The sequence below is a fragment of the Adiantum capillus-veneris genome, chromosome 12, assembly GCF_014529385.1.
Source record: "Adiantum capillus-veneris isolate H3 chromosome 12, ASM1452938v2, whole genome shotgun sequence".
NCBI lineage: Eukaryota > Viridiplantae > Streptophyta > Polypodiopsida > Polypodiales > Pteridaceae > Adiantum > Adiantum capillus-veneris.
In genome coordinates, this window is record NC_140942.1 from 148,149,612 (window position 1) to 148,171,871 (window position 22,260).

General features: G+C 47.3%; 1 protein-coding gene across 4 annotated transcripts in view; it reads right to left on the minus strand.

The window, feature by feature from the left end:
• The window catches only part of LOC147446658 (protein SABRE-like), a 268,711-nt gene that overhangs the window by 216,358 nt on the left and 30,093 nt on the right, over positions 1-22,260 (minus strand). For 2 of the 4 annotated variants that reach the window (XM_086525848.1, XM_086525850.1), the window contains exons 3-5: positions 20,660-20,923; positions 4,761-5,020; positions 4,473-4,683 (exon numbers count right to left, since the gene is read on the minus strand). In XM_086525848.1, the coding sequence (XP_086381974.1) occupies positions 4,473-4,683; positions 4,761-5,020; positions 20,660-20,923 (735 nt within the window). Of the gene's footprint in view, positions 1-4,472; positions 4,684-4,760; positions 5,021-20,659; positions 20,924-22,260 lie in introns of those variants that run through there. The other 2 variants (XM_086525849.1, XM_086525851.1) reach the window with 2 other exon arrangements.

The window sequence follows — 22,260 nt, forward strand, 5'->3', positions numbered from 1 at the left end:
GATTACAGGAGATGGGAGTACCCACAGAGCTCATTTGGGGGGTCGTGGCACTGTACAGGTCAGTAGTGGGGCATGTACGCACCTCAGAGGGCCTATCTACAGCGGGTCATTCCACTATTGGGGTGAAGCAGGGTTGCCCGCTCTCTCCTACTCTATTTGGTATGTATGTGGATGAGGTTTCTGACTACATTGAGAGAGATGGTGATAGAGGTGCACAACTGGCAGGAAAATGGATCCCACTATTGTTATATGCTGATGATATTGTGTTGATCTCCGACTCTCCAGAGGGGATGCAACGTCACTTGGATGCTTTGCATGTAGCTTTGCCCATGAAAGTGGCTTGTCTGTCAACCTTGGTAAAACCAAGGTCATGGTATTTAATACAACCCCACAATGGATCAGGAGGTCAGCGCCCGCATTCACATACGGCCAGGAGACAGTGGAGTATATACAGATGCTTACACCTACCTTGGAGTGGTTTTTAGTGGACCAGCATTTTCATTGAGAAGAGCAGCAGAGACTAGATTGACCAGAGCCCATGCAGTATTGGGTAGATTGGAGAGGATGTGTTCACATGTTCAGTTTCTGGAGCCTCGGACGAAGCTCTCGCTCTTTGACACCCTGGTGGCTTCTGCATTGCTCTATGGAGCTGAGATTTGGGGACCTTCACTGGACCATCATGGGAGGACAGGTCGCACTGATGGATGGGAGGACATGGAGAAGCCACTAGTCTCTATGATCTCACGGCTCATTAGAGCCAAGGCTTTAGTACCACGTGCCATTATACGAGCAGAGCTAGCTGCCTCCCTGCTAGTGGTTGAGGCGCTCACCAAATCTGTCTCCCTCATACACCGCATTGGAACTTCCGAAAAACAAATATGGCCGCCTTGCACTTGAGTCCTCTCGATAGTTAGCCATGCAGGGAGATACAGCATAGACACACTGCCCCCCTTCCAATACTCACTGGATGCACCCTCTCTGACTCTCACACAGTCCGAGATCACCAGGCTCATCCGCCAGGACCTCACTCAGCTAGACATCAGGAGGACAGCCAGCACAGGAGCTGGGCACGAAGATGGCTTACTACAAAGAGCATCTTCTCCAGCTTACGGAGGACAGTTTTGTGAGGAGACCTAGACACATGGACACCCACTTGTCTCATGGGATACAGTGTGCTATTGGCCAAATACGCACATCTTCACACCAGCTACGGATCGAGACTGGGAGATACAGCAGAGTACCAGCAGAGGCCAGGACATGCCTCCTATGTGACCTGGAGCCTGAGACAGTTGCACTACACATGCCACTACCCTGTCTACTACGAGATACACGGCCGCTTCCACTGCTTGTTCAGAGAGGGCTTCGGACCACTCTCCAGAGTCATGCGGTACGAGGATCAGAGATGCTTGGGTCTGTTTTTGCTCGAGCTGCGCAGACACAAAGAGAGCCTGATGAGAGGAGAGGCCAGCCAGTCTCAAAGACGGATCACAGACTTCTTTAGAGCAGACACTGGACAACCGGAGGAGCTACTACCACAGGAGAGCTCGCCACCTCACACCGGAGGCACACTGATCAACCAAGCGACCGAGCTAGGGAGATCCAGACGCCCACGACTACGGAGGACTACACAGCATCGACGGAGGTTGCATCAGAGGATTCGGATCACTTTGGCCCAACATGCACGACGCCAGGTCAGGCTATTGACCATGGAGGAGATTGATGAGATCCGCCAGCAACCGATGCTGGATCTTTTGTGATCTGTGATTTAGCTATCCCACCTAGCTGGATCTTTTGTGATCTGTGATTTAGCCATCCCACCTATTTGCTTAGATCACACCTAGCTGTTTCAGATTCCATAGCATTTTATTTTGTCATTGTCATTTTTGTTACTCTGACTTTGTATCAGATCCACCACATTGTAACTTTCTGGTCTCATAGGTCATTATGGCCTTCTGAAGACGTTAATATAACATTTCATAACAGATTACATTGATAGAGAGGGTGACAGAGGTGCTCAACTTGCAGGATCATGGATCCCTTTGTTGTTGTATGCAGATGATATTGTATTGATAGCAGAATCACCAGATGGAATGCAGAGGCAGTTAGATGCATTACATAAATTCGTGGAGGACAACGGACTGTCGGTAAACTTGGGTAAAACCAAAGTTATGGTGTTTAACACCACACCGCAGTGGGTTAGGAGATTGGCACCTACATTTGCATATGGCCAAGATACAGTAGAATACATAGAGAGGCTCAACTTGCAGGATCATGGATCCCTTTGTTGTTGTATGCAGATGATATTGTATTGATAGCAGAATCACCAGATGGAATGCAGAGGCAGTTAGATGCATTACATAAATTCGCGGAGGACAACGGACTGTCGGTAAACTTGGGTAAAACCAAAGTTATGGTGTTTAACACCACACCGCAGTGGGTTAGGAGATCGGCACCTACATTTGCATATGGCCAAGATACAGTAGAATACACAGATGCATACACATACCTTGGTGTGGTATTTGCAGGACCGAAGTTTACTCTTAAGAAAGCAGTGGATGCTAGATTGTCCACAGCCTCTGCGGCCTTGGGAGGGTTGGAGAGGATGTGTTCACAAGTGCAGTTTCAGGAACCACGAACAAAACTTTGGCTCTTTGATACTGTGGTGGCTTTGGCTATGCTTTATGGGGTCCAGATTTGGGGACCATCTGTGGATCAGGATAATTGGAAGTCGATGGAGAGACCTTTGGTATCTATGATTTCCCGAATCATTAGAGCCAAGGCCTCCGTACCACACGCAATTACCCGAGCGGAACTAGCTGCCCCTCCGATAGAAATTGAAGCTCTTACCAGATCAGTGTCCTTTATACATGGTTTGTGGGATACAAATAATTGCCGATATACTAGATTGGCCCTCGAATCCTCTCGACAATTAGCAATGAAAGGGGATACATCATGCTGGTATGCGCAACTATCCTCGTGGTTTCAGAGACACGGGTTCAGTATGGAAAGATTACCCCCCTTCCAATACTCTCTTGAGGCTCCATCACTGGCAATTACACGAACGGAGATTAATAAAATCATCCGCCAGGATCTTATACAGTTGGATACTAAGAGGACATGGGTAGACCCTACACAAGAATTGGGCACGAAGATGGCCAACTACAAAGAAAACTTCCTACAACTATCTGAAGATGGATTTGTGATTCGCCCGAGCTACATGGATACCCACCTGTCTCATGGTTTGAGATGTGCTATTGGTCAGATTCGTACATCCTCACACCAGCTGGAAATTGAATTTGGCAGATTTAGGGGAATCCCACCTGAGAGCAGAATTTGCAAGTTATGCGGAATGGAGCCGGAGACAGAATTACACTACATATGCCATTGCACCGTATACTATGAGATACGTGGGCGTTTCCATTGCCTATTTAAAGAAGGCTTTGGACCTCTAGATAGAGCCATGCAATACCAAGATCAAAGATGCTTAGGCTTGTACCTATTGGAACTACATCGGCACAGGGATAATCTAATGAGAAGACAAAGAGCACTACAGCCTCAGAGGCATATCACAGATTTCTTCGGATCGAGAGAAGCAGGAGTGGAAGGAGAAGCAAGAGGCCAGCAGCCAGCACAAAGGAGTACCCACATTCATACCAAAGGCACCCTCATTGACAGGGCGATTGAGCTTAGGAGATCGAGACGACCACGACCGAGATGTAGAAGCACACTTCACCGGAGGAGACTACAACAAAGGATTAGAAGCATTCTAGCCAGACACCCAAAATGGTCCTAAGAAGTTTATTTAATACTTTGTATTTAGTTTTTCGCATTTAGTTTCACACTTTCACACTTGTCACACTTAGTACTTTAGTACTAAGGTACCCAGACATTGTAACAGATTCACCACTTTTGTATCAGTTTGGTCTCATAGGTCATTCTGGCCTTTTGAAGACGTTAATATAACATTTCATTTCATTTCTCTCTCGTGATCTAGCTATCCCAGCTAGCTGCTTAGTTCACACCTGGCAGTTTAGGATTCCATAGTATTTTATATTGTCATTTTGTCATCCTGTTACTCTGACTTTGTATCAGATCCACCACATTGTAACTTTCTGGTCTCATAGGTCACTTTGGCCTTTTGAAGACGTTAAATATAACATTTCATTTCATTTCATTTCTCTCACAGTGCACACACACACACAAGACAAAGACATGCACACAAGCATACTCAGACAACAATGAGTAAGAAAAAGGTCAATAACCTTTCCTACCACACACAGAGAGCCATTGAAGCATAACACTTGTTAACCTTTCCTACCACACACAGAGAGCCATTGAAGCATGACACTTGTTAACTCACTAAAGGAAGAATGGCACGTCTTCTTCCATTATGGCACGACTTTTCATTGTCGCCCGCTTTACTATTGGTGCTCAACAATAAGCATTGGAGAGGGAAAACTTAGAACACTTACTTTCTCAGGAGCATTTGCCAAAAAATGGCCTTCATTAGCAAATTGTGTAGCTTGCTGATCACCAACCTCCCTAAGGTGAAGACTTGAACCCGAAGCTTTTGTGTCTTTCCTGCTTCCGGATAGTTTCAATTTGCCGAGAAGCTCTTCATTTATGTCCAGGAGTATGTCCCCGAACATCACATCTATATGTCTTATTGTCACACCCTGTTCTCTGGGTTACAAACGAGCTTTTAGTTTACAAATTAGTTCTTGCTGTGTGGATAAACAAGTTTAGGGCTAAACCCATACCTTGCGTGACCAAAGGTGCTACTTATGGAGAGCTGCTCTATATAGCAGGGAGCTGTGGCACCCTCTATGGAATTTCCTAAACCCCCAACAGAAAGAAGCCTTTCCCCAAAGCTTAAAGTGTGCTCCGGATAAGCAGTTTGTTCTCTGTCATAAATGCTGCAAGCTGTCAGTACTAACCGTGCACCAAGCAAAGAAAGGCCTGATTCCTCACTTTCCATCCCCAAATCCAGTTCCTTGACCTCCAGTGTCCAATCAGGTACCTGCAGACACAGAAAAAGACAACCTCAATACGGGACTTTTTTTTCATCCATACCCTCCAATAATTAAATTTTTGATTAAAATAAATGTAGGCATATTCATAGAGCTTAACGATCGCACAAGAAATTATATGAATTGCTAGCACAAATCGCAGTTTCCAAAAGCCAAGGTCATGTTGCCTTGCCGGAGCCAAAAATCTAAACCTTCAAGGAAGCATACCAAAAAGGGTGAATGTTGATAAAGAGTACCTGCCTACCTCTTCAGCCTAGCACTGAAACTTTGATTTGGTTGATATTTGCACAATATGATTACGTGAATTGTAACTTTCAACTGATTTTGGTTCCTTTATATAAACTGCTAGAAAGGCTGTAAGAAAATCTTGATAAGGTCAGAAACATCTGGACCTCCAAACCATAATAAGGGCTATAACACATGCACAACAACACAATCAAGAGACACACGAAACCTATAAAAGAAAGGGAAAAGAAAAAATAAAATATAGCAATAACAACTTCTTAAATAAAGATTAACAAAACAGATGGATGAGAGAAGGCCACTTTGATCAAATTCAGCTACTTTTCACAAAAACCCTGATTTACAGCTTAACATCAAGGGTGAGACGGTGCAAAGACTTCAATCCCTGAACTTCAAAATTACAGCACAGACATAAGAGAAAAGAGCCCTAAAAGAAATCTATACCCTGTATATACCTTCATAAGTTCAGAATAATCTGAACTCACGAATTATAAGAGGGGATAAAACACTCATGAAACCACAAAGGGGGGGGGGGGGGAAGGAATCAGTTTATTTGCTATTAAACAAAACTAGATAAAACAAACCATTATTTACTTTTTTTTAAATTTAGAAAAGACATACGCAAAATAAGTTGAAGCAGCTTACTCGGCTGAAACTTGGCTAACTCAACTTTAAACTAAAAAAGATAAGACATCTCAAAGACTTAATCCTAGAAATCAAACTCCACACAACAACTTCTAAAGAAACAAATTCTTAAGACCTAGTGTAAGCTAAATACTAGAAATAAATACTACTACAAACCTACGAAGAAGAGGCTAAAAATAACCAAAGAAGTACAAAGATCCAAACTTGACAATATGTGAGCTCCACTTCGCTGCTTGTCCAAATAGGAAGAATAAGATTAGCACCTTTATCATGCATAGCTTGGACAACAACTTTGACATCCCTACTCACTTCGTCAGTGCCCAAGAGTAGGTCGTACTCTACAAAACCAATCAGCTGAGTTTCTATCACCCTCCGGAGGTGATGGGCATACTCGGCCATGATAAAGGCTAGCAATTGTCAAGCTAGAGCAAAAATACCAAAAGCGCTAGAGATCAAAACATCCAAATAGTGTGTTACTAAGTCAAACAATAAGTGGGCTTTTAAGCTCCCCACTTTTATTGAATTTATTACTGATTATTTTCAACATTCCAAAGGAAGAAACATTGAAAATAAACTTACTACAATGATGATCAAGATAACAGCGTGCTCGCTACTGCTAACCCCCCCCCCCCCCCCCCCCCCCCCGCTGCCTCTTGAGTTTCCGCCCCCTTGCCCGCCTCCCCCCCCCCCCCCCCCGGTCTTCCTCTTTCCCGAAGACTCCTGCAATTGGCTCTGGCAACACTGTTTCTTTGGACAGTGCTCGGCGCGCTCGGTTGTAGAGTCTCTTCTCCGTCCGCTTCTTTGCCACAGCGGTAGATACATATGGAGGCTCCAGCTCCGCCACAGAGGGACTCGTCCGAAGCCCCCTCGCCCGACCCCGCTGAGCCCACCATTCGACATGCTCTTTCACCGGCAGAGCAAGCGAGCCTAGCCGCAGAGGTAGAGCACTTGGAGGCGACTTCTGTCATCTGCAAGATTCTCAGCACCCCACCTAGCAGAGGAGAGCTGCGTGACCTTCTCCAAGCCCGCCTTCTCGCAGAGGTGGGCAAGATCTTGGACGTACAGATACTCGGACGAGCTTACTATCAAATCGAGTTTGAGACCTCCGAGATGGCGTCCGAGGTCATCGCCATGAGTCCATTGACCATCCGAGCAGCACGAGCCCACTTTCAACAGTGGAGAGATGGTTTTGACCCTACTTCAGATGTTCTAGTAAAGGAGGCAGACATCCCCATCTCCGTTTGCTTTCCGGGTTTGCGAAGGGAGTACTTACTTTTGTCCACGATCGGCTCAACCATTGAGACCGTCCTGGAGACACCTCGCACGGCAGCCTCAGTAGCTTCCAAGGCGGCTGGCATTCCCTCAATTCGCGTTTTGGTCAGAGACACTCATACGCTCCCGAAGGTTATTCTTCTGCCTCGGGTAAGTGGCGGTTGGTTTAGACAAAGTGTGGAGTATTCGGGCCTCCCAAACCAATGCTTCATTTGTCGACAGATGGGCCATCTAGCGAAGGCCTGTCCACGGAGGAGGCCTCGACCTACACCACAGACTCAGCCCCAACCTGCAAGGGCTTGCCAGCAGACACAGACAAAGACACAGCGCACACATGCAGAGCCACCCTTTGAGCCTGCGGCTCCAACGGAGGAGGGATGGCAGCAGGCCCATGGTCGACGACAACAAGGGCCACAGCGACAGCCTGGCACTCAGAGTGGTCCTCATGCGCCTACTCAGCAGCAGCGGGTTCCCACGGGGAACCGGTTTGGTCCTCTTGAGCAGAATGAGGTCCCTGCTCCAGCCCCCACCCCAGCTTCACCCTCAACAGCCCCTCCCCCCCCCCCCCCCCGAGTTCCCCCCCTCCTCATCATCCTCCCCCCCGCCTCTTGCTCCCGCGGCCTCTTCCCCCCGCCCCTCTACCTCTACCGCTCCCCCCCGCCCCTCTTCTCCACCACTCCCCCCTGCTCCTTCTCCCCCCCCTCCCGCTTCAGTTCCACAGTCGACCCAGGGGGCAGGACCTTCTCCGGCTGCTAGGAGATCTCTTGGCAGCGCCTTTGCCACGAGTCGCTTGGCGAGAGAGGGACAGCCTTTCTTGCGGCCCCCTCTACAGGTACAGACGTCTCCCCTTGCAGCTATCCCTCGTGGTCTGACGAGCATTCACATCCGGCGCTGATGGGACTTCTTCGACTACTACTTTACTCGTTTTCTCGACGACCCCTCAACAGACCATGAGGCAGCCTGCTTCAAGGTCCATGTTCTGTTCCTTGCAGCTAGGGGGACAGAGGCCTTGGACTGAGCAATTGGCTTCTTCTTTCCCCTTTGCGGCAGGGACCAGACTGAGTGGACTCTCGACTCAGTGTTGGGATGGTTGCACACACAGGTCCTAGAGTTCTCTCACCACATGGGAGAACTAGGAGTTACAGACATGCTTCAGACTTTGTGGCCATTGGCCAAGTTTGCGGTGACACCTCCAGATACAGCAGGATGTAGACACATTGTGGTTTACTTCTTTGCCGATACACAATGCTTGCCATGCTATGTATACATTCATGAGGACTCCTGGACAGAGGAGGTTGCTTTACGTACGGCTCGCTCTGCTTGGGCTTGGGCCAGGCACTCGTTGCAGTCACGCCTATCTAGAGGACGCTCGGATGCGGATTACTCCCCATCCAAGCCAGCCTTGAAGATAGCCCGTCTAGCTACTGCGGCAGCATCTGTTCTCTCTCGCTCCCCATGAGGATCGTCTCATGGAACGTGCAGGGACTAGGTGGGCCCCAGTTTCAACGTCAGCGGGGCCGACTGCGTCAGGAGCTTCAGCACTACCTTGTGGGAGGAGAGATTGATCTCCTTATGCTTCAGGAGCACCATCTATGTGAGAGCCACATTAGACGTTGTGGTCAACTCTTGCGTGGACAATATGATACTTTTGGTCAGCTGCTTTTGGACCTGGAGGCATCCAGGGTGGGGTATGTATGACTATTGCGGACTGTTTGCATCAGGCCATTGTGGGCAGAGGGATTATTGTGCCAGGCAGGGCTCAGTGGATTACTATGCAGGTTCAGGGTTGCCTAGTGGGCTTCCTGAACATCTATGTGCCCAATGTGGCGAGTGCTCGAGCAGAGTTTTGGTCACAAATAGTTGAGTCTCTGCCGCAGGCAGAACACTGGTGCATAGGAGGGGACTGGTGTTGGAGGACCCTTCTGACAGGATTGGTGGTAGCCATGCTACTGTGCATGGAGTTGAGCTGGCAGCTTGGGAGAGGTTTTGTATAACTCTGAGGGTCTCAGATGTTTGGCAGCACTCTAGTTTTGTGAGGCCCCTAGACAACCATGCCTTCTCTCGTTCGGACCGCAGAGTGGGAGGAGTGAATCTATCGCGGATAGATCGCTTCTACACTAGTGACCATTTCAGTGACTTGGGAGGGACAGTTGGCATTCTGGCAGGGACTTCCTTCTCGAACCATGCACCAATGATCCTCACAGTGGCAGACAGGTAGAGGAATGGGAGCACGATACTTCGCATCCCAGAGAGGGTCTTGTTGGACTCAGCACTCAGAGAGCGAGTAGAGGCTCTATGGACAGAGAGCTTGGACAAGCAGGATTCTCCTGCTGACAGAGTGGCCTCAGGATTAGCTCAGATTAGCCGTTTCTTTCTAGGAGTCTCTGGCTTCCCGGGCTGCAGCGAGAGAGGAGGAGCAACGTCTCAGACGGGGCATTGCTTCGTTACAAAGGATGCAGGAGCAGCATCCAGACAGTCCTTGGTTGGAGGAGCAGCTACAGCAGGCTCGACAGGAGCTTGTTAGCACAGAGGAGAGGCGACATGAGTTTGCTTTCCACCGACAGGCATCTGAGTGGACCCAGGTGGGCGACAGAGTGACTTGTGCTTTCTTTGAGGTAGTGGGACCTCGGCATTCGCATGCCAAGCTCAGTCAGTTGCAGAGGCCCGACGGGTCAGTTTGTTCTGAGCCCGAGGATATGCGTGCAGTTGCTATTGACTTTTACCGTGAGTTACTGTCTACAGAGCCCCAATCAGAGCGTCAGGATGCATGCAGGGAGCAAGTTTGGGCACAGATGCCTTATCTTATGATTGAGGAGATGTGTCAGAGGCTTGAGCTGCCACTTCAACTTGAGGAGCTGCACACGGCTCTTAGGGCCCTCCCCCATGGTAGCTATCCAGGTGAGGATGGGTTGACTCCCAGTTTTTTCTTGGAGTACTGGGACTTGCTTGGCCCAAATCTCTGTAGTGCTTTTCAGTACATTTTGCACACAGGAGTGATGCCTGACAGCATGAGTGAGGGCCTGATCTACCTCATTCCTCAGGAGGGTGGCTCCTTGGATGAGATTCGACAGTGGCACCCCATCACCATCCTCAACTCAGCCTACAAAATTCTTGCCAAGGCTCTAAGTTTGAGGATTCAGCCACTTCTAGAGAGCCTTATACATGGGACTCAGACAGGTTTTATCAAGGAACGCAGTATCTTTGACAACATCTTTACCTTTTGGGAGGCTTCTGCCCTAGCACGGCTCCATGGTGATGACCTAGTGATTCTTCTTCTCGATTTTGAGAAGGCATACGACAGAGTTGACTGGGACTTTCTAGAGGGCACTCTACGCAAGATGGGCTTCTCAGTTGCTTGGATCAGAGGGGTGTCAGCTTTGTACAGACAGGCTCACAGTCAGGTACTTTTGGCAAGAGGTAGAGGTGATCGCTTCATGCTCACACGTTCGGTCAGACAGGGCTGTCCTCTTGCCCCCTTCCTCTTTCTGTTCTATGCGGAGGCGATGACCAGGTTTTTGGTGTCGCAGCAGGTTGGTCTACGGGGCTTAGCACTCCCTATTCGGGGAGATGAGCTACTAAACGATGAGTTTGCCGACGACTCAGCTTTGTACTTAGATGGCCAGGAGGCCAACCTTCACAGGTGTGAGCAGGCTCTAGAGACCTTCTGTTGTGCATCGGGCGCACTGATCAACTGGAGAAAGACAGTGGCTTTCTCGGTTGGTAGTGCTCCTGCGTCCGATTGGATGCCAAGAGAGGGTTTTAGGTGGATTCGGGACTGCAGTTCGGTCCTTGGGCTGTCAGGTTGGTTTGGACTTGTCTCCCGAGCAGCAGATTGCTCCCCTCCTCCTGTCTATCAAGAGGAAGTTGTTACATTGGAGCTCAGCACGACTCTCTTTGGCTGGCAGAGTAGTAGTGGCCAACCAAGTGTTGTTGGCGACTATGTGGTACACCACTTCTTGCTGGATCTTCTCGAGTTCTTGTATCAGCCAGGTAGAGAGGCTGATCAAGAACTTCCTTTGGTCAGGACGTGACACTTAGATAGCCCGAGCCAAAGTGGCTTGGCAGGTCATCACTCTTCCTTGTTCACAGGGAGGGCTTGGGATCATTGACCCAACACAGTAGAGCAGAGCCCTTCTTGGGAAGTTCATCATCAGAGGACTTCTTCCAAGTGAGGAGCCCTGGAAGGAGTTCTTGCTACAGCGGCTTCGTGCTAGGGTGCCTCAGGCAGGAGGCCCCTGGCAACCTTCGACCAAATGGATCTTCACAGAGATGCGCAGAGTTGGTTTGAGCAGGAGACTGGAGGACCGCTTCGCTGTGAGTTTTCTTCGATCTTGGAAGCTCTTGCAGCGAGGCCTGGAGCAGAAAAGCCTACTTGCACGGAGGAGCGCCTACGACAGCCCCTTGTCTGGAACCCCATGGTTAGCAACTTAGCACTCAGAGAGGCCACTTGGTTGGTAGTCGGCCTCATGTTTCCTGGGGTCCCATGGCAACGGGTCCAGCGCGCTCTTTAGGTGACTAGTTAGAGTTCACACGCTTGTCAGAGGAGGTGCAGGGTTTCCAGCTACACGGCATGAGAGGGGTGCAGAGCATGTGCCAGAACATCTCAGAGGCAGTTTCAACTGAGTGGCTCACGCCTCTCAAGCCAGTAGCACCCAGGTGGATGGGAGCCTTCACACGACTAGAGGTTCTCATCTCAGTCAGGGCTTGCTCAGAGACTGTTCCATCCCTTTTGTTCGAGCTTCAGGGTGGGGGACGCCTACAACGAGTTGCAGTAGAGGCCCCGCAAGTGGCAGAGTGCTGTTTTCAGAAGATCCGAGTAGTGGGCATCTGTGGGAGGACTTGTGTCATCGATCCTGACCCAACAGCTCTTGAGACTGGTCACTGGAGGCTGTGGGCTTGGGAGTGCTGTCCACTGGCACGAGTACAGTGGGATCTTGGTGAGTGGCTCTGGAGGGACCCTTTCTCTTCTGCAAACCACCCAGATGTCCCGTTCTTTCAGTACACTGTTCGACTGAGACGTCATATACTAGCAGCACAGAGAGAGGCCCGCCCCGCTACAGCACCTCATTGGCAAGAGGAGGGTCTCACAGCTGAGTTCTTGGCAGCCTTTTGGGGAGGTTGTGGGACTTCAGACAGCCGAAGCGAGTCACCTTGTTTCAATGGCTGGTCGCACACAGAGCTACAGCAGTTGGGAGCTGACTAGTGCATAGTGGTCTCTCGGCCGCATGTACATCTTGTGACCATCTTGTGGAGAGTCAGCGTCACTGTCTTTGGGACTGTCCCTCGGCCCAACAGGTGTGGCTATGAGTTCTTCGGCTGATGCTTGCTCTCTCCACGGCTCAACAGTACACTTGGGGAGCAACGGCTTGGTCCACCCTCACGGGCCCGGGACTTCAGTTTGAGCTATCTTCCACCAGCAGGATGATAGTGATGCAGGAGGGGCAACCTACTGAAGGGGATCGGGGAGCACCACAAACAGAGAGTGAGCGAGAGAGAAGGAGACACACGACACAGATATGGGTGGGGAGACTCCAAAGAGTGAGCAGCCCCCTATACACTTATGCTATGTATAAGGTATACAAGTCAGTGGGCACCCAGACTCTGGGCGGCCGGGCAAGGCACAGACGCCTATACCCCAACAACCTCCCACTTAAAGGCGACTGTGTCTTTAAGCAAGAGAATCAGTCTAAAGACTACAAAAGGCGAGAGAAAACCGCTCTCAACCGATGCCCACTGGCTGGCTGTGATCGTGTGCATCCGGCTGTCCTGCTCCCGTGTAAGTCCATACACCACCAGACGTACCGCACACGTACTGCAAGTATGTACGCAATACCTGCATATCTCCCTCGTGCACTATGCCATCATCAGTCAACAAACGACTGATAACACCAACTGCAAATGCTCCCACTGCAACTGCGATATCTGGTCTCAAGATCAGCATCTCATACATGAGACCACCGAATGCCGATGCAATGCTAGTGGGCCCTGCTAGCTCTACGAAGCATGCATCAACATATATATCCCTAGCAATAGGCATCTCTGACTGACAAGGCGTGTCAGCCACATGCATCTCCTGACTGTCCACAAAAGACGCATAACCTGTCGTGCAACCTCAGAGCAAACCAGCTGCTCTAGGTGTCTGCTGGAAGACATATCCTGCACAACTATATCCCCATGCTCACTGTCGAGCATAGAAAGGAATGATTGCATAATCGCTGACGTCTCAGCCTCCTCTGCAATCATCCACTGCAAACATGACCACTCAATCTGCTGTGACTCACTAGAGCTCTCATGCTCTAACTCCGTATGCATAGACTCTTGCACAATGTCCTCCTGTCGTGACTCACTAGAGCAAGACCGCTCTACCTGTCTATCCTGCATAGAAGTATCTCGCACAACTGACTCTCTGCTTTGCTCAGTCACTAGCAAAGCATGCATGTCTGACTCTGTCACCTCTCTGTGTGACTGCTCAAGTCGTGCCCCAACTGTGTGCACAACGAGCTCACTACTCTGCACTCCATGCAAAGCATCCTGCAACCCATGAGCAAAAGAGACTCGCCTGCTCTCTCGCTCTCTACCTGGCTGCGTGATCACAGAGACAACACCGTCTCTCCCGTGATCCACATGCAATGGGTAACCTGTACCACTCCTGGCACCTCTCGCAATCACTAGCGAACCCAAATGCAACGCAAAAGATCGCTCAAGCAGCGATACCCGACATCCACTATCCCGTAACTGTCTGACTGAGATCAAATCCCGTCTCAGATCTAGCACATAACGCACATGACGCAAGGTAAATCTCATACCAATGGGCAAGGACAAACATACGTCTCCTGTACCCTCAATGTCATACACAACACCATCAGCCATGTGCACACAACCAAGTCTCCCACTAGAAAACGTGCTAAACCACTCACGATGCGACGTGACATGGAAAGTAGCATCTGAATCTAGTAACCAATATGAAGACAATGTGCAATCCGATATGCAATCCGTAGACATAAGATCGTCTGAAGACAAGCTAGATGTAAATGTGACATCGCCGTCACAAGCATACTCAGTAACCACCGTACTGATCTCACTAGCATCTATCATGCCCAAATCTGCATCACGCATTTGTCGCCTCCGTTGTCTCAAACGCCTGAAACATCGACGCCTAATGTGCCCTCTATGTCCACAATGCCAACATGTCAAGTCTCTATGCCGTCGAGACTTGCGTGTGGGACCAATCTCTCCCATGGACATAGAAGTGGGACTAGACTCCCCTGTAGACATGGATGTCGTGTACATAGCATGTAAACTCTGCCATAAAGCATGAGTTGTAGTCTCCCTCGAGACCTGCCAGTAAACAGACTCAACCAGATGCAAACAAATCGTAGACATGGCTAACTCATCAAGATCCTGCCTATCATCATCACGCATAGAATTGGGCTTCGCCGATAAACCACGCAAGGGTTTATCCTGCCCCAAATCCGCCAATGCAACAAGCATATGCTCCTTCCAAGCAACAAAATCTGCACCATCAAACTGTGTCAAACCATAACGCTGGAAGTCAAATGAAAAATCAGCCATAATGCTCGCAAAAGAGCAACCATCAATGAGTAGCAAATGTCAACCAAATCAGCCCTAAACTGGCTCGAATCGCATCAACAAAAGTCTGCAAATATGGCTGTAAGATATGGCTGCAAATCAACCCCAAAATTCAGCTCTTAAACAGCTGCATAAACAAGTCACAAACGTGTCCCAGATCAGCCTACAACTGAGCCATACATGGACACCTGCAAAGAGGAAACAATGGCTGAAAATTCAGCGCCCAAATAAGCCCTCAAACCTGCCTATAAACTTGTAAACCTATAGCTGAAACCTGCTGAAAAACCTCAAGCCATTAGTGCTCGAATCCAGCTACCTAGCTCGTAGCCACACAAGCATACATCACAATACTCACTCCTGTGAGTGTGCCAAGATAATTGTACGCCTGTCAAATCCGTGAGCTAATCACCAAGCCCACAATGTGCGGTATCGATGCATACACACGCACAAATCTCCCACCTGCAAAGAACACCGCACGCAAATGCTGAGTGCAACCCGCAATCTCTACCTAGATCGCATAAATGATACGCATAAAACTCTTGGGAAAATTTCGCCAGAGTTTCGTCTGTAAAACGGCCACAAAACCAGTAACCAAACTGACTGCATGCTCAAAACCATGAGCAACCAAAGCGCATCAAACCGCACTCCAAATGCATGCACCAATCTCCACACTTTGCATACATCATTGCAAACACCTGCAAATCTAGTACACAAATATCTGCTCTACCTGTGACTGCCAAAAAACATGCTCGAGGCATACATTGCCGAGCTCAAAATGCAATCACATTAGTCTCCCTGAGCATTAAACCACATAAGGCATACATCGTATCCTCCCACCTGTGAGGAAACTTGCAGCAAATATCACTCTCACATCTGAGAGCAAACCATGTGTGGAATCTTCGACACACAATAAACAACTGTTGCTGCAGAAAATTCAACGTTCAGAATTTTAAAATTCTGATATGACGAGCGCGTCTTGAGCGTGCCAAAACCCCAAGGTAGACTACTGGATCACATGTATCCGAGGCCGGGTGTGAAAGCTATGCCAAAAACCTCCGTTTCGACCCAAAAACGCAGCATAAACTGCCAAAAGAGGGCTGAAAAATGCAGCTCCTCAACCATAGCTCGAATGAGGTTTCTGATGGCTCGAATGGCTTCGAAAGGGGGGTAAAACGCCATGACACCTACAGGAAACGCTCTCGGAAAGCTGAATTTGCCGATGCCGAAGTCGAAACCCTGTTTGCACTCTTGAAAGTGCGCGCGCGCGCGGACACGATTTCGAGAATGAAACTGGCTCTCCGCTGTCGTCGTGACTGTGCACACACGCGCTCCCTCCGCACCTACGCTCTAATACCAATTGAAGGGGATCGAGGAGCACCACAGACGAAGAGTGAGCGAGAGAGAAGGAGACACACGACACAGATATGGGTGGGGAGACTCCAAAGAGTGAGCAGCCCCCTATACACTTATGCTATGTATAAGGTATACAAGTCAGTGGGCGCCTAGACTCTGGGCGGCCGGGCAAGGCACAGACGCCTATACCCCAACACCTACACTCCAGCCTGCTACAGAGCTTACTCCACAGGAGTGGTGCAGTGAGAGAGAGGAGTGTTGGGAGCTCATCAGTGGCCTGACACTCTGGTTCATATAGTGGACCCGTTGCTTCCGCATCTTTGAGGCTCGCCCTGTGCCACCAGCAGAGACTGTTCGCGATTTTTCGCTAGACCTGATCCACACTCTCAGAGGACAGCTCGAGGGACTACAGGGCAGCTCCGACCGCATGCGGGAGCGTAGAGAGGCTTTCCTTCGACTCTGGCGTCCTAGGCCTTTCTACACCATGGTCCAGGGTGTACTCCAATGGCACTACCGACCACCTATGTGGCTTTTCCCTCCCCCCATTTCTTGATTTAGCCCCATCGTACATATGCTGGTTTTTCATTGGGAGAGTCTCCCACCATGGTTGTTGTAGCCCTCTCTTGAAGAGGTGGTTGTAGCCCTATGGGCAGTTTCAGTAACTAATAGAAGGATCTTTTTCTCGGGGAAAAAATAAATAAACTTACCACGATGCAAAATTGAACGAAAGTTTTTCATGATTCTTTTGAATGTATCTTTTCTCAACGAGTAAAGAAATAAGATGACACGACTAAACAACAAAAGCAAATTTACTAGAACAAAGACGAGAAAATCTAAATAGTAGAGAGCAAATGACACCGTACTTCGCAAAAGAGAAATGTGAGACAAACAGATGATATTTAGATTGGCATATTGCAGTTTAAGGCATTTATCATAGATATCTACTTCCGGTTCAAGTTTCGACACAATCTTCCGTATTTGAGGAAAGCAATTTGTCACCCTCATCATAAATAGCCAAGACATCCCTTTCATGTCATCAATGCCCACAAGAAGGTGCAGTTATGAATAGAGTTTGATCCTTACCCGAGCTTATTTTAAACTAGCAATGAACTAAGTTTCTATCACACACCAGAGGTGATGAACAAGCACTTACTAAAGTAAGAAAAACTGTACTAAGTCTACAAATACAATAAGGAAAGTTGAATGCCAAAAGGAAACATAAATTCGAACAGAAATGGGCTTTTCAGCTCCATTATTAGATTTACTGTTAACTATTTTGAGCACCCAAAAGAATAAATCTTCAAATAAACTTACTACATTGCAAAAAATGAGCAAATCTATTTCAGAATCCTTGTAAATAGAATACAAGTAATGGAAAAGATGGCAAGAGATAAATCTAAATAGTCAAAAACATATAAGATTGTATACAATATAGAGAAAATGCCGAATTGAACTGAGATACTGTAAGTCAAAGCATTTACCATAAATATTGCATCTAAACCCAAAGGAGTTTGAAAGATCATTCGGCCTAGAAAGCAAAGCGTTTACTGTTTGTAGTACCAAAATTACTAGATTGCAAAAAATGAGCGAATCCATTTCATAATCCTTGTAAACAAAATACAAGTGATAGAAAAGACGGCAAGATTAAACAAAGTCGACAAATCTAGATAGTCAAAAAGTTTATCAGAGGGATTCCGGAGAAGCGATAAAATCAGATGATAGTGCATCTAAGGGTTCCGACGAAGCAGGGGAATCATCGGATGGTTCCTCAGAAAATTTAGACGATTCAAATTAAATGCCAGCGGACATGGGAGGCCACGGAGGCTACCAACATGTCCCAGGGCACAAGAGAAGAACATAAAGAGAATCAACTTGTAGATCCGAGAATTCCAAAGATTCAGATTGAGGTGCCAGGGGCAAGGGAGGCCAACAGGACTACCAGCAAGTAACAAGGCACAAGAAAAGAACCGAAAGGTAAGCTAGGTCCACCAAATAATTTGGGCAAGGATACCTTTTGGCCCTCGATGCAAAGTGGATGGAGAACATAGCAAATTCTCTTCAAAAAGAGTTGTACCTTGAACCTTTTAGGTCATCAGCAGTGTCTATGCCAAAAGCTACCGATGAATCAACAGGTTGAATCTTGTGGGATGCAGACTGTACAACAGGAGAGCCACTCCCACAGATTGCCTAGATTGAATAAAGTCACTAATTTCTCTTTGAGATTTTAGGGGTACAGACAGGCTAACTTTATTTTGTGGAATGACTTTATGAGCATATGTGCACTGAATTGGAAATTTCCTTAATTGAATTGAAGACATGTGCCCTTTCATGTGTGTATTGTTAGAGACATGTAGAAAGATGAAATGTCTACAGCATGTTGTCAGATGAATGAATCGAACTTAGTGCACCTGTTAGAGATCAGCAAGATTTGGATGTGATGGGCCATGGCTAAGTGAATAAGAACTGAACCGAATGAGGTTCTAGAGCATCAAGATGTCTATCTGAATCAAATGACTAGATACTATTGTGAGTGCATCAAGAGTTCCAAAAGGATGAGATTGTTGCACAGTGATCAAGGTCATCACGAGTTCTAGACGGAATGAGATGGATAGAATGAATGAATGAAACACTGTGTTCAATGTAAACTGAGTGTGTGATTTTGTGAATTGCATGCTATGTGGATGTACTGTCTTGTGGGGAAGGTCATGGGCATGGTTTGCTTGATTGAAATGTGAAAAGAAAGGATATGAATCTGATAGTAACAAGATTTAGTAGATCAAGACATCTGTGAAAAGATCGCCAAGGTCTGGTTGCGATTGCTAAATAGGTTACAATGATCATGATTTGTATGTGAGACCCTTGATAGGAATGTGATTGATTAGTGACTGATGTCCTTGTCAAAGTGCTAGATTGTTGGATTCTCGTGAATGAGTACATAGAGTCGGTGTCTAGTGAGGAAAGTTTCTGTCGAATGGCTGTTGACAGTTGTGCAGGCATAATCGAGGGCGATTACAATTCTTTCAAGAGGGGGCAATGTCACAAAGTGATGATGTGGCCACTGGCATGCCCATCTGGAAAGAAATGGCAAAAAGGACAAGAGAAACTGAAATCGAATAACAGAGGAAGTCCGAACTTGGAAAGAACGGCCGAGGGGCCTAAAACTGAAGAGAAGGATGGATTTGTGAATCCTAGTTCCCACTCAACTTGTGGAGCACCGGCCGAGGGGCCCAAAATCCTAAGAACCAGAAGCTTGAACTCTGAGGCTGATATCCGTACATCGTGTTGGCAGGCTGACGTGGCAGACCGTACGGATGCTAACATGGCAAGGCTGTACGGATTTTCCACATTTTGCACTGGCTGTGCCATGTGGCAGGCTGTATGGTCACAGTTTTGCCTCTCCCTGATCATGGAAGACTGCATCATTAGGTATCGCACATAGACAACATCCATCTCTACATGCCCAACCCCATCAAGATGCAGCAATTGATGGCTCATTTTCTATACTCGATGAAGGATCTTCTCAGCTGGAGGACAAAAGTCATATATATGTGCATGCGTCGTATCCTGTAACTACCACTGGCCACATAAAACTATCTTCCTCCCTAAGGATGGAGACAATCATTTACATGAAGAGCATTGGAAAAACTGAACCAGAAATTTTGAAGTTAGGAGGGAGAGAGCACATGAAATCTTTAGACAAAGGACCGAGGAAAAGTAAAACTTCCAACTAACAAAAATGACCTTCCAAATCGAAACAATATCATGAAACAGACAATACTTTAAATCCTGGCCAGAAACTAGACAACAAGATAAATCACATCAAGCACACACCAGTAACCATTGAGCCTTTTTGTTGGCAAAGTACAGCAGGAATGGAGTGTAATTAAACAATTGACTCCCCCCAACATTATTGGGCAAGGATTCATTAAGTGTTACCATTTATTGACCAAGGGGTGGACTGAGCACCAACATCTGTGAAAAGTATGTATCTGTCATAATGCGGACAACATGGTTCCTATTTTAAACTCATAAAACCCAAAGACAGTTTGACACATTGCAATCTTTGTGTGAACACAAAACCATGATGTAAATCTTTATCAGGTTCATAGTATTTACATGTTGCCCCAGTACTTTAACAGCATAATTAAGAAGTCAATGAAAAAGAAGAGTCATAAGGGCCGCTGTATAGGCCTAATAGGCATGGGTATGCACTTTTGAACTCCTTTAGCAACAGCAGATTCGAGGCATAGTTTGGCAAATACAAAAACATACTTTTGCGATAAGAAAACAGGGCCTTTTAAAAACATGTGGTCTTTTGAATAGGTTGCTCCCCAAGAAGCAACCAATTTGTCAAATGTTCAAGATTTTTAGAGATCCTAAGCCTAAGCAGATTGTCAAAGATACCAAAGGAAAGTCCTGCCTGAAATGCACTAAATCAAGATAAATGCTGCATGCAATTCTTCTCCCTTATTTAAAACCTATGACTAGGCCAGGCATAGAAAATAATAAAAGGAGATGGTAATAACCTGCATCACTAGCTCAACAACTGAGACTGTAACGTACTTCGTGATATTAGCAAGTATCATCCATTTTCCACGACCAGACAGATGTCTTTTAGGACGACGCTTCTTGGCTGGGGTCTGTTTGGCCGGCTTTCTTAAAATCAATTCAGCATCACAAAGTAACACCTGTAGCATGGCAGTCGTTCCCTGCTCATTGCCATGAGCATCCAAAGATGGTCTACAAGTACGCAACCTGACTTCCCCAATCACAAGTGACTCCAAAGCACCCTGCAGCAATTGATTCATCAAAATCATGTACCTTGCTTTTAAAACACATTAGACCTCTCAACAGTGGCTCATTGACACATGAAACCAAAACATTCCAGTCCATGTAATTTGTTGATACATCCACTTGTGCATTGATGAACACAACATATTTCTTCAAACTCAAACAAAATAATAGAAATAAGACTACTTTATAAATTCAGGTGAGATAGAACGATTCACAATGGTTTTATCTCATGACCTATGAGATAAAACGATATACAATGGTCCAAACTTCAAAGGCTTGTGTGTATCATGGTGAGATAAGAAAAAGCATACATGGTTATAACATATGCACTGGCTATGTAGCCCAGTCCCAAATCCCACGCATCCGAACCCTAGCATGCTATAGATGTATGAGTATGCTCACATATGGAAAGATACTTCCCCCATTCAAAAGAGGGATCATGTTAAAGTTCCATCTCTTAATCGGTGGTGGCTCCATTTTCTCCCAGGAGGAAATTAGGGAGTGAGGACTGTTTTCTGGCTGAGCTCGACCATATTTGATGTAGAAGTACCTTTCATGGCAGTACAAGCCATGTATGTGCCCACCCGGTAGGCTGGCTTGAGAGCGGAACCCTTGTTCTTAAGCTTTCCGGGGTCGGAGTCTCTGTTTCCTGCAGGCTTCAGCCATGTGTCATCTTTTGAGAACGTGGCATTGATGTAGTACTTTAGTCTGAGGTGGCACTTCTATTAGAGAGAGCCCCAAAAACAGTTTTTGGGGCGCCCTCTACTTCTCAAGTCGTGGGAAGTATTTTATAGGAGGGTCCCTATATAGGTACACCTGTCCCCCTATCTTGAACACATTGTTCACTAACAGTATTTGCTAGCGCTTCAAGATCGCAGACCTCTCTCTTCAGCGGTTTCCCTCTCATCTGTCTAGCGTTTTCCAGTTCCAGGTCACACTTCCCTCTCTAGAGTTTGTGTTTGGCGGCGTTTTTTCCCCACGATATCTTCTCTTCTCTCTAGCGCTAGTGCAATGTCTGCCCTTGCAGGTATTGTAGAGTACAGGCTGCCTACCCGTACATGATTCAAGATCGCAGACCTCTCTCTTCAGCGGTTTCCCTCTCATCTGTCTAGCGTTTTCCAGTTCCAGGTCACACTTCCCTCTCTAGAGTTTGTGTTGGCGGCATTTTTTCCCCGTGATCCCTTCTCTTCTCTCTAGCGCTTGTGCAATGTCTGCCCTTGCAGGTATTGTAGAGTACAGGCTGCCTACCCGTACATGATTGCTACGGAGGGTTGTCCGCAGTAAGAGGCTGATTCGGAAGGAGTTTTTCTCATGGTGGATTCAATATCCGTTG